At 44.9% G+C, this 16,094-nt stretch overlaps 1 protein-coding gene across 1 annotated transcript in view; it reads left to right on the forward strand.

The window, feature by feature from the left end:
• Positions 1-16,094, forward strand: part of PIEZO2 (piezo type mechanosensitive ion channel component 2) — a 500,927-nt gene that overhangs the window by 428,979 nt on the left and 55,854 nt on the right. The window contains exons 21-27 of the mRNA XM_044921024.1: positions 1,979-2,139; positions 10,227-10,403; positions 10,691-10,816; positions 12,237-12,437; positions 13,155-13,359; positions 13,481-13,582; positions 14,622-14,787. Of these exons, the coding sequence (XP_044776959.1) occupies positions 1,979-2,139; positions 10,227-10,403; positions 10,691-10,816; positions 12,237-12,437; positions 13,155-13,359; positions 13,481-13,582; positions 14,622-14,787 (1,138 nt within the window). The remainder of the gene's footprint in view (positions 1-1,978; positions 2,140-10,226; positions 10,404-10,690; positions 10,817-12,236; positions 12,438-13,154; positions 13,360-13,480; positions 13,583-14,621; positions 14,788-16,094) is intronic.

Below are 16,094 nucleotides of genomic sequence, written 5' to 3' on the forward strand. Positions count from 1 at the left end.
GAGCAGATGGCAGATTGTCAGCTCCTGAGCCACCAGAGGTGGTCCCCGCCAGGCTCAGGCAGTGTGTGTGTGGTTCTTACCTGTGCTCAGTCAGAAACCGAGTCAGGGATGTTTCCTATCAGCAGCAGACATAGGCAACTGTGTAGAATTGCAGAAAGCTCTAGACAGGGCTTTTTCAAACGCATTCTCAAAGAAACCAGTCTGGGACTTCTCCAGGGAACTGGTAATTAAGAGCATACTTGTAATTCAGTCCTAATATTTCAGGACCTGGGAACTGGAGGGGCAAATGAGCGATGAGATAATTATCATGTCAAGCCAAGTCCTAGAGTTCTTTTTGTTGTCATTATGAGTTTAGGTTTTCCCTCTTTATTCTTTAGGCTCTTTTTTCTGACTTTCTTTGTAGCCTTGAGGTAATGTTTCATAGGGCATGACGAGAACTGGACGTCCATGGTGATCAGGATGCCTTATCTGACAGAGAACAGAGAAGGCAGAGCACTTAGTCTGTTCTGGTGCTCTGTGCTTTAAAGGATTAGAAAATGAAAAAGCACAGGCAGAAGATCCCTCCCAAAGGCAAATTCCCCCAGACCTGGTCCCTTTTACCCCCTCATCTCAGAAGACCCTGAGAGGGACCCAGAACAGCCCTTTCCATGTCTAAGCAATGGCCGTTCCTCAGGGTGAAGGAGAACAAAGCTCGGTGGGACCAAGGACCCAGGACTAAGATGTGCTGTACTACTGCATGAAGGTTTTTTTTTTGTTTTTTTTTTTTTGTTTTTTGTTTTGTTTTTTTTTTTTAAAGATTTTATTTATTTATTTGAGACAGAGAGAATGAGATACAGAGAGCATGAAAGGGAGGAGGGTCAGAGGGAGAAGCAGACTCCCTGCCGAGCAGGGAGCCCGATGCGGGACTCGATCCCGGGACTCCAGGATCGTGACCTGAGCCGAAGGCAGTCGCTTAACCAACTGAGCCACCCAGGCGCCCTACTGCATGAAGGTTTTGAGCTTTACTAAGAGGATCTCACCAAAAATTGGATTGCACTTTGTTCTGGCACTCCCTCATATACCTGCCATCTACACCTCTAAATTATGCTCGGTTATGACTGAAATCTTTGTATCAACTATTATCTGTGTCACTTTGTAAATAAGCATTTTTCACAATAACTGAGACCTTACTGAAACTTTTAAAACCGAGGACAATAATTACTACAACCACCCCAGCCATGTGAAGAAGAAGCTACTTAAAGAGACGCTCAGGTCTTATCTGTCTGGGCTCATGAGCTTTTGTCTACACATGTGGCCACATTCTGATGCCACAAAATAGTTCTGTGGTGACTTCCATTCACATGAACCGGGACAGCCCTTCTAAACAGAAGCATGACCCCAGTCTGCAAAATATTACTACTTAGCACAAGGTGGAAAGAAGGAGATGACTAGTATGATTAAAAATTATGATTAGGGTGAGTCTGACCCCATTTCGTGAACTGGGACTGGGTCATTCAGACCCTCAGTGTTCACTCTCAGTTGCAACGAGGAGCAGGCTCTTGCCGCTCGCTCCAACGGGGTGACCAGTGAGCTTTGTCCACTCCCTCTTTAAGCTCCCGGAACTTACGGAAGCGCAGTCGTTGCAAGATAAATGTCATTTCAAGGGAGCTCAGTTACCTAATATTCCCAAGAAATTAGGGAATAAAGTAAATAAGAGTAAATAAGGTCAAGAAATACTCCTTCATGCTGATTTAATGAATTTAAGGAGAGCAACCTTGTCCTTCAGAGTCTTGGTGCATGACGTCTAAATCATGATGATGTGGGATTTTTTAGACCCCATTCCTCCAGATTTTGATATTCTTAGAATTCATCCATTACTATTATTTTGCAGCTTCTCCTTCTAACCTGAATGTTACAAGATCTGCTTTAAATAATAATGCAAAAAAAAAAAAAAAACCCACAACGTTTTATTCCCTTGGATGAATTTCCTATTTTGCAGATTTAAGGAACAAATGGCATCTGGTGATTGACCGCCTCACTGTGCTCTTCTTAAAATTCCTGGAGTATTTCCACAAGCTGCAGGTGTTCATGTGGTGGATTTTGGAGTTACATATCATCAAAATTGTTTCATCGTACATTATCTGGGTTTCTGTGAAAGAGGCAAGTGAACATTTGTTGTATCTTCAGGCCAGACAAAACCACAGTGGGTCATCATTTTCCTTTCCCAACTGTCCATGATTTTATTTTAAATGAAATCCCCATTAAATTAGAACACGAAGGCTCTAAGACAGCACATACACTTTGACATGCAGAAAACCAAAGGGCAGTTGTCCTGAGATGTGGGAAACATAGCAGAGCAGAAAGAAGCTCCTGGCTTAGTTCCTCATTGGCTTGGTCATATCAGAAGGGTTACTTATTTCCATGGAGTCTTTAGTTGAATTGTGTGAGAGCAGGCTGCTCTTCTGAACTACCTGTGCATAAACTCTCTTTGAGGAAAACAATAATATGCCAGTTTATGTTACCAAGGAGTAAACTCAGCTTCCCAAATTTTTTTTTTTTAAAGATTTTATTTATTTATTTGACAGAGAGAGACACAGCGAGAGAGGGAACACAAGCAGGGAGAGTGGGAGAGGGAGAAGCAGGCTCCCCGCAGAGCAGGGAGCCCGATGCGGGACTCGATCCCAGGACCCTGGGATCATGACCCGAGCTGAAGGCAGTCGCCCAACCAACTGAGCCACCCAGGCGCCCTCAGCTTCCCAAATTTAATAAAATCTGTGCCAGAGTTCACCTTGTTTATTATTGGTTGTTTTGAGACAAGACACCATGTTTCAACATTGTATTGCAGTTCTGTTTTCTCATCTAGAAGGAGGGGAGGCATCATTCAGCCAACAATTATTTGAGGCTGACTATGAAGAGATTAGCTCCTTTCAATTTATTCAGCAGATAATTTACACATATTTCTCATTTCCCTGGACTAGTGTTGAGTGACAATTCAAAGAGTCTTTGCCCTCTACAAATTCAGTCAGGGAACTCCTGCCTCTAATTTTTAAAAAGTTAAATAATAACATCATATTACAACTACAACAACATAAACCTAAAAGGTTCACAAGTAGGTAACTAAGAGATGAACCTTAATGTGAGCTCCCCAGTCTAAACTAGAACATTCTCTACTTCACACAAACCATCTGGAATGGATCTATTATTACTGCCAGGTGGGAATAAAAACAGAAACTACTCTACCTGTGAGATTTATAGCAGAAAGGGACATGCACTCCACTGTTCACAATCTATACATTAATTAGAACTAAAATCTAGCCTACTATGTGTATTCATTGAAGACAAAGATGTTTAAGCATTTTAACTGTAGACGTAAATTGACCAATTCAGAAAGAATTCGAGGGTAGAGAATTAAAGAGCAACGAAGAAGGGCAAGAGAAGGCATTTGGCTACAAATAGCAAAGTCCATTTCAGAATTAACCAAATCCGATGTACAGATGTCTTCAGATGGCATGAGAAGTTGTTGCAGAGAAGACATTTTATGATGCCAGTGGGCATTAAATGAAAGAAGTTAGTGTGAGTAGGGCACAGAAAATCCACTCTCTGAAATCCATCCTTTGGAGTTCAGAAAGAGAAAGGAAGAGTTCAATGATACCACTTCTTACAAATCCTAAATGAAAGGCAGGCATATATTTGTTAAAATCATCCTAATGAGTCCTGAGAATGTCTTGTTCCTAGACTATCAAGTTGATAAAGCATCATGACCTGTTCATCCTGTTACACCAGTAGGAAAAAGGCCTTTGGTGGCATATGACCATTTCCTTCTCTAGGATTCATCCAGAACTTTCCTCCCTAATTCCATCTCTTTCACTTATAACTTTAAAGCACATCAGATGCTCATGCCTCAGAGAAATACTGCTCCCATTGCTGCTAACATCTGCCAGAATCCCCTTGTGAGAAGGTTAACCCCAAAGTGTGTCACCCTAGTTTCACATCCTGTTATCCCACCTGCATAAGGGGTTTCCGTCCCCAAAGGGTGAGTTCCTGCCTGATCCTTGGACATCATGAGGTGTCTCCTCTATGCACTGACTTTAGCCTCTGGTCTTCCCCTCATGACTGATTCTCATTAACATCACTGCAGTATCAAGCGATCAGAACACGTGGGCTGTAATCATAAAAATCACTTCATTTCAGACCTCTACTGTCCCTTTAAAATGTATTCTACAGAGAAAGTTTTCTCCATGCCCCTGACTGCAAAACTTTCTGATCATTCCCAGGTAATAGAAAGTCCTATAGTTACCTCAGAGAGGGAACAGAATCTCTTCATTATTTAGACTTGTCCAGTCACAGAAAAGAACCACACTCTGATCTCTTTTTTTTTTTCTCATGAAGATAGAAGACTCTTCTCTTTTTTATTTTGTTAAGTTTTTATTTAAATTTTAGTGAGCTAACATACAGTGTGATATTAGTTTCAGATGTACACTATAGTGATTCAGCACTTCCATATAACACCAGGTGCTCATCACAAGTGCTCTCCTTAATCCCTGTCACCTACTTCACCCATCCCCCACCCACCTCCCCTCTGGTGACCATCATTGTGTTCTCTACAGTTAAGTCTGTTTCTTGCTTTGCCTCTCTCTCTCTCTCTTTTTACCCTTTGCTCATTTGTTTTGCTTCTTAAATTCCACAGATGAATGAAATTACATGGTATTTGTCTTTCTTTGACTGACTTATTTTGCTTAACGTAATATGTTCTATCTCCATCCACATCACTGCCAATGGCAAGATTTCATTCTTTTTTATGGCTAGTAATACTCCAATACCACATCTTCTTTATCCATTCATTAGTTGATGGATAGTTGGTCTGTTTCTATAATTAGGCTATTGTAAATAATGCTGCTATAAACATCAGGGTGCACGTATCCCTTTGAATCAGTGTTTTTGTATTCTTCAGGTAAATACCTAGCAGTGCGATTGCTGGATCATAGGGTAGATGATCTGTTTTTAACTTTTTGAGGAAGCTCCATACTGTCTTCCACAGTGGCTGCACCAGTTTGCCCACCAACAGTGCACGAGGGTTCCCCTTTCTCTGCATCCTCGCCAGCACCAAACTCTGATCTCTTACCAGGTAGAAACGTTTCCTCTTCTAGCAGCCTCTTTCTTTCTCACACACACCCCCTTCACTGCCTCCCTCTCTGCCCTTCCTTCCAGTGAACTAACTTGCAGTATAAGGCCTCCCACGCTGAACCACAGCCTCAGGGGGGAATGGCGGTGTGCTTTCTTAGGATGGCCTCACAGTGGCCTGGGGCTGATTAAATCTCCCCTTTCTCTCAGGGGGCTCCTCTAGTGCCTGGTTTCCAGCATCTGCTCCTCCTGACCCTTTCTGTTGGAGTCTCGTCCCCTGTGCAGGCAGTGCCCCTGAGCAGAACGTAGGACGGCTCCAGCCCTCTCTCTTCCCCCTTCAGGTCTAAGGGCTGCACTCATGCAGTCTGTACTCTGCTAGTGTATGTGTCTCGCAATGAGGCAACTCCTGTCCTAGTCACCAAATCCGTACCAGCTGGATTTTCTGGGTGAAGTTGGCCATCGGTATCCAGACTCCAGAATACACAAATTAGCGTCTCTGCATGGTACTGCTTGAAGCTCCTTGCTTGGGGTTTGGGTAGAGAATGTAGCATCCCTTCCTTCCTACCCCATCATCTTGTGGGGGGGTGGGCACTGACAGAAGCACCTCCTATGAAGAAATTTCTTCACACTCCCTCCTGTCAGCTTCACCATCTTGATCCATTTGTACCCTCCCAGAGAGCTTGAAAAGCCCTCTAAATGGTTTCCCATCAACAGTTTTGGTTTGAAATTTCTACATGGCTGGCTAGCACCTCATTTTGGAAGGTTTTGCCTCCATTGGTTCTAATTTGCTGCCTCACTAGGTTTCAACTGAACTCTTTCTATGCTAATGAGTACAGTTGGGGAAGAAAGACAAACACTGATTCTTGTAAGGAGCCATGTGCCAAATCCAGGCTATGATATGTCTGAATCTTATCTGCTTATAACAAAGACAAGTGTCTAGGGTTCACATAGGGCGGGGGCAGGAAGGAAGCTATGCCGCACAATTCCAGGGGCATTGTTCGTTCACCTGTGACCAGCAGCCCCTGACATTGTGCACCTCTGAGCTGCTGATTTATACATTCAGGGGCCTCTTCTGCTTTGAAGGCTTGGCTCATCCTCAACCAGAGAAGCCCGTCAGTGATGACCTTTGCTACATATAGTTTCCATTCATAGCTTATTAATTTTGATTTGTACAAAAGATATCTCTTCTCAAAAATTGCTGATCAGTAAATGGCAAAATGAGAACAAAGTCAACGACCCCAGTGAAATCTTCTTCCTTATCCAAGGCCTTCAGCAGGCTGCTTGTTTTCACAAAATTTCAGAGTCATTTCTCAGGTCATTTTGGGGTCAAACATTAAACCTTTATAAGGTTATCATCATGGGCATTAGAGGAAGAAGAGACCATGAGAAAGAATTTATTATAGAGGCCATTCTTTTACATCATTATCTCTTACCAGAGGGACACCACTTTGGAAGGACCTAGATTTTAAATATACATATAACATTGTCATCTTTTTTTTATATGCAGCTATGTTTCTAATTTCAAAGTTTCCTAGAAAGCTCTGAGAGATCAAGTTATTCTTTGAGGAAGGGATCACACCTTATTTTAGCATCCTGAGCAGCTCCTATGGGGCCTGGACAATTGTGGCAGCTCAGTAAAGTTTACTGGCTGAAGGAAATAAAACGTCTTTGCAAGCTTGAGATTTACCCTATATGTCAATTGATGTTTCATTATTATTTTCACTCTCACTAACCATTCATTTAGCCTCTATTATGCACTTAAACTAAATTACAATAAATTGAATGCTTATACTCCACTAGATGTTGGCACAAAGGCGTGAAAGACACATTTCTTGCCTTGGCTCGCAGTCGGATGGTCATGGCTGGCAAACGAAACCAAAGTCATATTAGAGGCATCCCAGGAGGCTGTGGGTGCAAGGGAGGGGCGTGTCATGCAGGGGTCGTACCGTGGAGGTGGTCACCGAGGCTGCAGGTGCTCTGAGGGAGGAGGCCAGCTGGGCCAGTGCACAGCGGGGACCACAGTTCTCAGGGGCTCCTCTCTCAAGGTGGCGGCCTCAAGCCTTAGAAGTTTATATTCAGAGAAAGTGACAATTTGTGGAAAAGTGTTTTGTGAGGAAGGCATATGGCATAAAATTACTTCCCCAAATTTCTTGATAATAAGAATCACGTTGACACGTGTTAGATACATGGATGACCAGTGATTTCCCTAGAAATTCTGCTTCATCAGATATTGGTTGGGGCCCAGATATTTGTCTTTTGTAAAATTTTTTAGTACATTCCACGACATTCCCACCATCAGGGAAAGGATAAGACCATCATCAACCATGTTTATGTTGGACGAAGTATGGTGCTTCTCCGAGTCCGTTTTCCCACCTCACAGACACTGTTCAGGCCTCATTTTACTTGATTCTCTATGACATTGGCTATTGACAATCATTTCCTTGTCCTTGAAGAGCTTCTGTTGTCTTCCAAAACAGCACACTTCCCCGGCCCCTCCCTTCTGCCTCATTCATGGGCTGTTTCTCTTCCTACCAACTCCTCTCTTCTCTAGGTTCTAACTGCAGCCTCTTTTTCTGATTCTAGACCTTCTGTGAGTGGTCTCATGAGCTCCTGTGGTTCACTCACCATCTACATGCAAGAATTGTAAATCTGTGCCTTCATCCCGTCCGGTCTTTGAACTCCAGGCCCGTATCTCCAAGTCACAGCTGGACATGACCTCATCCTTGAGTGTCCCAAAAGCACCTTCAACATCTCTAAAACTGAGCCCCCTATCTCCACGTCATTTCCCTTTTAGATTACTCTACCAGATGCCCAACCATGCCCCAATCTCTCCTCCTGCCAGTATGGATTCCATCTTGCAGCCACAACAGTCTTTCCAGTGCCTAAATATGTTCATGTTAATCCTCGACTCAAAAACTTTCAACAGCTCTCCTGTCCTCACAAGCATTAGCTACAGGACCCTCATGATCCGGCCTGGACCGCTTCGCCACTTTCTTTCCTAGACACCCTAGCCTAGGTGGATTCCAAAGCCCTCTGAAGGAGCCCTGATCACACTGCTCTCATGGTGAGCCACTTGCTACTCCAAGGATGTCCACCCCATGCTCTCCCTTGCCAGAAGGTCTCACACATGCTGTTCCCCTGCCTGGCAAACTCCCATTTGTACCTCCGGCCTCAGTTTAGATTGAACACTCATGGACAGTCTTCCCTAACCCTGGACTAGCTGATCAGCCCCGTGCTCCCATACAGCTAGCCTCAGCCCAGGCAGACACCCCCTCCACCATATTGTCATGACTGTCTACACGGTTCTCACTGGCACTACCCCATGTGTTTCTTGAGGCCAGGAATCCACACAGGATATGCTACCTTGAGCCTAGTTAGGACTTCATAAAATGTATCTTTCTCTAACACTCAAAATATTAAGAGTTCTATGTAAATTCATTGTGCTGTTTTTATGCTCAGTGCCTTAAATGTGTACTAAAAAGAATGACAAAGAGACTTAATTTCATATTAGCCTTAATAGGCTTACAGAATTAACTGAGGAGAAAAGAAATGTTTTTAAATATCCGAGTTAATATGACACTGGCTGATGACGAAGGAAGAGTCATTTAGCCAATCAAAATATTTTGTTAAAATGTAAAATTTATTGTGTTTGTGAGCGCTGTAGAGTTCACAAGGTGGTATTTCTTTCCTCTTCAATTAATTCTGAAAGGCAGTTCTTACTACCCTAATACTTCAGCGCTTCATTCTCAGAGAGGTTCCTTGCCTGGACAGTGACAAGTAGTTAAGTAGAAAAGTAGTGGCTACTAAATTACAGAATTAAATACTGTCCCAGAGTCTCCTCATTTCTTGTTGTGTAGTTTTGTCAGCCAATCAGGTGACCATACGTTTTATAGCCCACAGTACTTAGCCCTGGCTACATGTTGAATTTTATCAACTGAGTATGTGCTATTAATGTTAATTAATTCATGCTGATTATATTAAGTGTTCTTATGACATTATTTTAACAATATCCTGATCTTATTTTAATCACATGAGTGTTTTCCATGGATGAGTGAAATGGCTGTGCTTCTGTATTGTTCCATGAACTGTTGGCTATGGAGAACCATTGGAAATGATTGGACATCTTACCAGATTGATCAACACACACAGAGTCTAAAGCAAGTTGAAGTCACTGCCTCCCTCTTCACACCTGCCCCCCACCCCCACCAAGATCCTGTCTCAGTAGTGGCACGATTATCCTCTCAGGGCTCTGGCTCCCAAGCCAGAAACCTGGGAGGCGTTCCTTACACCCCCTCCTTTACCCCAGCCATTGCCACCATCCAGCCAACCAGTCAACAACTCCAGGTAGTTTTACTTCTCATCTCAAATCTGTGACTCCTCTCCATCCCTGCTCCACAGCCCTAGTTGGGCCCTGGTCATGTTCTCCTGGCAGTACCCATGAGTGGGTCTCCTCACCTCTTACTGAACTCCCATGGGTACATCTTCATTCTTCAGTTATACTTACTTCAACAAAATGAAAATCTTTCCTTAAGATTTTTGCTGGTAAGTCCTGACCCTCTTTTTCCCGCACAGAGGGTTCCCAGGCCATAGCATGGTTTAAAAGGGGTCCATAAAGTGTGACTCTCAGTTGCATCTCCAGCCTCATTTACTGCTGCCATTCACCATGTTCAAGTCCAGAATTTCCAGTTGTCTGTGGTCACCTGTCCCTTCCATGTTCCATCATGCTTTCCTGCCTGTACCTGTACATCCTTTACCTGGAAGGCACCTCTCACCTTTCTTGGCCTGGCTAACTTTATGCATCTTTCAAGGCCCAGCTTAGGCAGGATCCCTTCCAGAAAATGCTCTGGGCACTCCAGATGGGGCCAAGGACCCCTTCTGGGTCTTCTCACAGGAGCCTGTTCCCATCTATAGTTGAGACACTGCTACGCTATATTGACATCTGGTTATGTATCTTTCTGTCATACAAGGACCTCCCCGCCAACACACACACACAACTAGGGCAATGCCTCGAACATGCCAGGAGTTCAGTCAGACTTTGCCAAACTGAATAAATCGAGTTGCCACATTTTGTGGCTCTTGTGCCATGTTATGTATTTTTGTCCCCATTTCTGATTTTATCTTTTCAGGTGTCTCTGTTCAACTATGTCTTTTTGATTTCTTGGGCTTTTGCTCTGCCATACGCCAAGCTGCGCCGTCTGGCTTCGAGTGTCTGCACTGTCTGGACGTGTGTGATCATCGTCTGCAAAATGTTGTACCAGCTGCAAACCATTAAGCCTGAGAACTTTTCTGTTAATTGTTCCTTGGTGAGCCTCAAAGACAGGGGACTCCTCTTGCCTGGTCTTTAGGGAAGTGACACAGATATTGGGGAGCCCACACCCCCGAGCACATTCTGTCCGGCCTTTCAGTCACCTCAGCCATGTTGGATACATCCTGGCCCTAGTCTTCTTCCCCTGCTGAGATTGCCCCCCCTGAAGTGGATCTTTCCCTCCTGGTCCCACTGTGTCCCTTTACACAAAGCTTGAGGAGAAAAATCTGAACTCCTCCAATCTCTGCAACCATTTTTTAAAACTCTTTGTTCTCTTCTTTTCAGCCAAATGAAAACCAAACGAATATACCCATCCACCAGTTGAACAAGTCTCAGCTCTACAGCGCTCCTATTGATCCAACAGAATGGGTGGGCCTGAGGAAGTCTTCCCCTCTGCTTGTCTACCTGAGGGTAAGGCCTCCCTCGTACTTCGCCTGCCCCTCTGCACCGTTAACGCCTGAGAGCCTTTGCCTTGAGACCTCTGATATCGTATCTGATAGTAACCTTGCCTTTTTACGTGACATTTGGAGTCACCTTTGAAACAAATGACTAAACATTACCATCAGTGTTGCATTGTGCTGAAAAGAAATTGATCGAGTAGTTTGAGATTGATTGAATAAAGTATGACAAATATATTCACTAGAATATATAAACTATATAACCACCAAAAGATTGAGGTAGACTGATAATGTGAGATGTTGAAAGACATCCAAAATATATTAGCTTTTAAAAAGGGGCAAATTTCAGTACACCATGCATAGTGTGATCTCTTCTAGATACAAGGAAAAATACCAAGTAAAATATACCAAATTGTGTATAGCGATTATTCCTGAAAAGCAGGTAGAGCATTTATGAGAAATGTTTGCTGTCTAATTGTTTCTCTACAATGTTTAATAAAAGACCTATATTATGCTGAAAGGTAATATAATTTTTTCTTCAAGTTTTTATTTAAAATTCCAGCTAGTTATCATTAGAGATAATACAATTTTTAACAACCTATCTTTGAAAAGAAACTTTGCAGATAGTCAAAACAAACATTAATGAAAGCAATATGCTTCAGACTACTCCCATTTTACTTTGATGGATAATCTGAGCGGTCTTCATACCACATAGAAGCACTTAGAAATAAAGCATTTATACTCATCACCTGGAATTTTTAAAAATACTAAGGGTCCCATTTTTGTGGGTAGCTTTCCCATTTTTTCTCATAGGACAGACATGATTTGCAGCAATACAAATGCTACCCACCGTCAAGAACTGTTATAAGGCTAAAATAAACTGATATTTGAAAAGAGCAATCAGAATAGCACATGCGGTACCATCAACATTAACTATTTTCATCATTACTATGATTATGTTATGGTCAGCAGCATGCTTGTCAGTCTGCGGCTCTCCCTAGCCAAATTTCCGAGGTGTTGAAAGACTTCCCCTGCAGCTTCATCTGTTTCCCAGATGGCCCTGTATCATTTTGCACTTCAAGTTGCAATCAAGTTTGGACCGCCCTCCCAAGGCAACTGGTCACTGCATCTTCCTATGGCTAGTGTTCTTTTCCAGAAACAGGAATGAGCATCACTGGCCTGCTGTCTAGAGATTCTAGATCCTAGCATCCTGGAAATTACCCTGATTGCACAGTGCAGTTAGCTCCACCTTGTTACTATACCATAGGGAAAATGAACATTGAATTCAGGACTTCAATAGAGGTGGGATTTTATAAAGCATTGTTCTTTTAGACACCAAGAATGTGAAAAAAAAAGGATTGATTATGGGGGTTACTTAAAGTGACCAAGCTAAAGCGTTTGGCTTCACACAACTGTGTTTTCTTGCTTTGTAGAATAATCTCCTGATGTTGGCCATTCTGGCCTTTGAGGTTACAATTTACCGCCATCAGGAATACTATCGAGGTCGAAACAACCTCACGGCCCCAGTGTCTAAAACCATCTTTCATGACATTACAAGACTCCATCTCGATGACGGACTTATTAATTGTGCCAAATATTTCATAAATTACTTCTTCTACAAGTTTGGTCTGGAGGTGAGTTTCCTTGCTGATGTGGGTTGGTTTTTTGTTGTTGTTGTTGTTGTTGTTTTCTGTGAAAATCCCAATTGCTTTTTTTGGCCAGTTGGCCGCTAGAGCTTACTTGTCCATCTCTGTGCTCTGATGACTGTCTCCTCAAGATCAGCATGAGGACATTCTGCTGAAGGGTTCACCTGGCCTGGTTGAAAGTTTTCTAAGACCAAGGTCAGTGCTCCCTACTCTGCCGCAGCGAACTTGGCCTCTCTGGATCTCTGTAGCTTTGCAGATGCATGGATATCACTTTGGCATTTTCACTGGCTTCTTTAATGTATTACAAATCTTCTTTGTGTTTTGTGCATTCTGAGAGTTTAACTTTCGCCAAAATGAACTGGTTTGACCTGAAATGGTTGATGTAGTGCCTGCCTCTTAATAGAAAGGATTTGGAACAGTGGTGCTTCACGAAGAGAGCGTAGCTGTATTCTCTTCACAGTTTGAAGTGGTTCTTACTCACAGTGATGTAGTCATTCATTTCCTTGGAAGCAATTTATACAAGATTTCAGTCTTCACGCTGTAAGACACCCCACAGAGGCAAGGCTTGGTGAACATGTGTAGACAGACACCCCTTCGGGAATGCAGGTCTCTGAGCCACCTGCACAGGGCTGACAGGTGACACCACTCCCCTTCCCTGTAAACCCGATTTTTTTTTTTTTTTTGCCTCTTTTCATCCTTACACAGACCTGTTTCCTAATGTCAGTTAATGTAATCGGTCAGCGAATGGATTTCTATGCCATGATTCACGCCTGCTGGCTGATCGCTGTCTTATATCGGCGTAGAAGAAAGGCCATTGCAGAGATCTGGCCCAAGTACTGCTGCTTCCTGGCATGCATCATCACCTTCCAGTACTTCATCTGCATCGGCATCCCTGCAGCTCCTTGCAGAGGTGCGTGGGCCCTTCCCCGGAAGCCAGCTGCTCTTGCAATCAGCCCTTTTGTCGTGGACGGCTGGGACAAGGGCAGGGAAGAAGCGTATTGATTTTGCTCTTTACCACTTCCGCCCTGCAGATTACCCATGGAGATTCAAGGGTGCTAGCTTCAATGACAACATCATAAAGTGGCTGTACTTCCCAGACTTCATTGTGCGGCCCAACCCTGTGTTTCTTGTCTGTAAGTGTTGGAGCCACGGGACCGCAGAGCACTGGGGTTTGGTTTTCTCTTTGCTGATCTTGGTGTGCTGTGTGTGCATCAATGCCCCTGCTTCCTCCAATGCACTTGGTGATCATGTAAAAGCTTGTCTTGATGCATTAATATCACAAGTCCTTAATGGCTTCTACTGGCCCCCACTCCATTTGCAAAATTAATAAATAAACATTGGAAATACCATCTCCACTTCTGTAATTTTACCTCCCAACACACGCACACGCCCACTCTCCAGCTGCCCCCCCCCCACACACACACACACCCCTCTACTCATCCACCTTCTAGAAGGTAGACTGCAGAGGGAGGCTTTGTTTTTTGCAAAGTGGTTCTTTCACGCTGCCACCATGGACAGACCAAAGCTAATGCTAAGACTGTGGAAGCTAGGAACATGCTCCCAAATTGCAGATTCTCAAGCACCAGACTGTAGCTCCGGCCCTTCCAAGGGTGGGCTGATGATCCCAACGTCCCAACCTAAGACGAGAGGGTCACCTCCAGAGGGACCATGCTGCCTCCACACATTCAGGTTTAATGTATGGGAGGCTGCCTGCCCATAACTGGCCATGATCTTCACCTGCGCTCCCCACCTTCATTGCCCTGTCCATCCACTCTGGGAAGCTTCCAGTTACAAACACACTGGGGGATGGAGAGCATGAAGAAAACCACAAGTGCCTGCCTCTACCCCAAGTAAAAAATAAAGATGGGGAAGCATATTCAACTGGCTTCCTCCAAATTTTGGTGGAGATAAATGCAAATAAACATTATCCCTTAAGAAAGTCAGGAGACTAGGGATTATCAACTGATACTTGCACTCTTCCGTGACTGTGCCCGCCCCCCTTGCATCTTCCATGGTGGGCAAGGTGGGACTTGGCCCCTAGATTGGAATCCAGGGAGAACTGTACACTGGGAACTTTGGGAATGCGACTCACTCATCCCTTGCGGGGACTGTCTGCTGCATCATGGAAACCTGGATGAGGAGAAGTGACTCAGCGATCCCTCTGTCCCGCAGATGACTTCATGCTGCTCCTGTGTGCCTCCCTGCAAAGGCAGATCTTCGAGGACGAAAACAAGGCTGCAGTGCGGATCATGGCAGGGGACAACGTGGAGATCTGCATGAACCTTGACGCGGCCTCCTTCAGCCAGCATAACCCCGTGCCAGATTTCATCCACTGCAGGTGAGGGTGGCTGCGCAAGTCCAAAGCCACTTCGTGTGTGCGTGTCACTTGGAGGACGTAGCTCCACTTCCAACTCTCTCTCCGCCATTCTTGGGAGACTGGGCGGCTAATGGTACACACCAGCCTCATAAATGCAGACAGAGGGCTCGGTGGTCGAGAGGCTGAGTCTCTGAATTATAGTTCTGCTTCTGCTTTTCTCAGCATGAACCACACATTTCCCCTCAGTTTCCCTCCACTTCTCCCCACACAAACTGACCAGGGCCCATGATATTCCTCCTGGTGCTCCGGCAGAGACCCTTCCTCTGACTCACTGTCCCTCATCTTTGTCTTCTCTTCCTCCTCCTCTTCATCCCTGTCCCTCCTCCTCGGTCTCTCCTCCTCATCCCTGTCCCTCCTGATCCCCGTTCCTCATCCCCTGTCCCTCCTGATCCCCATTCCCCACCCTCTCCCCCTTTCCCTGTCCTCCTCCTGGTCCTCCATATTCAGTGGGCACCGTGGCAGGCTGGGAACCACAGCCTGTCCCATGCTGTCACTCCCCTGGTGTGCTATCTTCTCTGGTATGTGGGTTGCCCTTGTAGCACCTTCTCCCATCCAAGTACTAACCAGGCCGACCCTGCTTAGCTTCCGAGATCAGACGAGATCGGGCGTGTTCAGGGGGTATGGCGTAGACTGTAACACCTTCTCTGTCCTCCACTGTCCTCCGCAGTCTGGTGGCAGCTGATCTTGGCAACGTGATTGTCCCCTCAACAGTTTGCATTTGAACCTGACTAAATTTCTCACTCTGTGTTCCTTCTGTGTTCTCTGGGTTCCCAAGTCTTCGTGCTTTTTCTCACCTGCTGCCCCATCATGGCGGGCGCCCCTGCCTCCACGGTCAGTAATCACAGTCCAGCTCTGCCCCCTGTGGTCAGGGCCAGAAGGTGGGGGGGGGGGGGTTCTATGCCTCCTCACCAGCCCTGCACCTCTGGACTCCCTGATCCTCACTAGTTAGCATCCACCCTCCAGGTCTGCTGTTGTCCCAGGGAGAGGCTGTGCAGCAGTGCGCAGCATGGAGATCAGTCTTGGACCAGCCGGTGTGTCTCTCCTCACCTGAGATTTGCTCCCTGCCTTCTGAGTCCCAGAGAATCGTGTTTGCATGGGACTGTTATTTGAAGACCCTATCCCACCCCCAGCCTGAGCAAGGATTTGAACCCAATCAACTTAGCTCCAAAACCTGGGTGCTGAGGCCCGTCTGTGCCTCTCAGTGGCCTAAGAGCTTAGCATGTACTGAACAAACCAGTAAGTGAATTTGCTTTAAAATGATAAGCTAG

The sequence above is a fragment of the Neomonachus schauinslandi genome, chromosome 14 (assembly GCF_002201575.2).
Source record: "Neomonachus schauinslandi chromosome 14, ASM220157v2, whole genome shotgun sequence".
Classification (NCBI taxonomy): domain Eukaryota; kingdom Metazoa; phylum Chordata; class Mammalia; order Carnivora; family Phocidae; genus Neomonachus; species Neomonachus schauinslandi.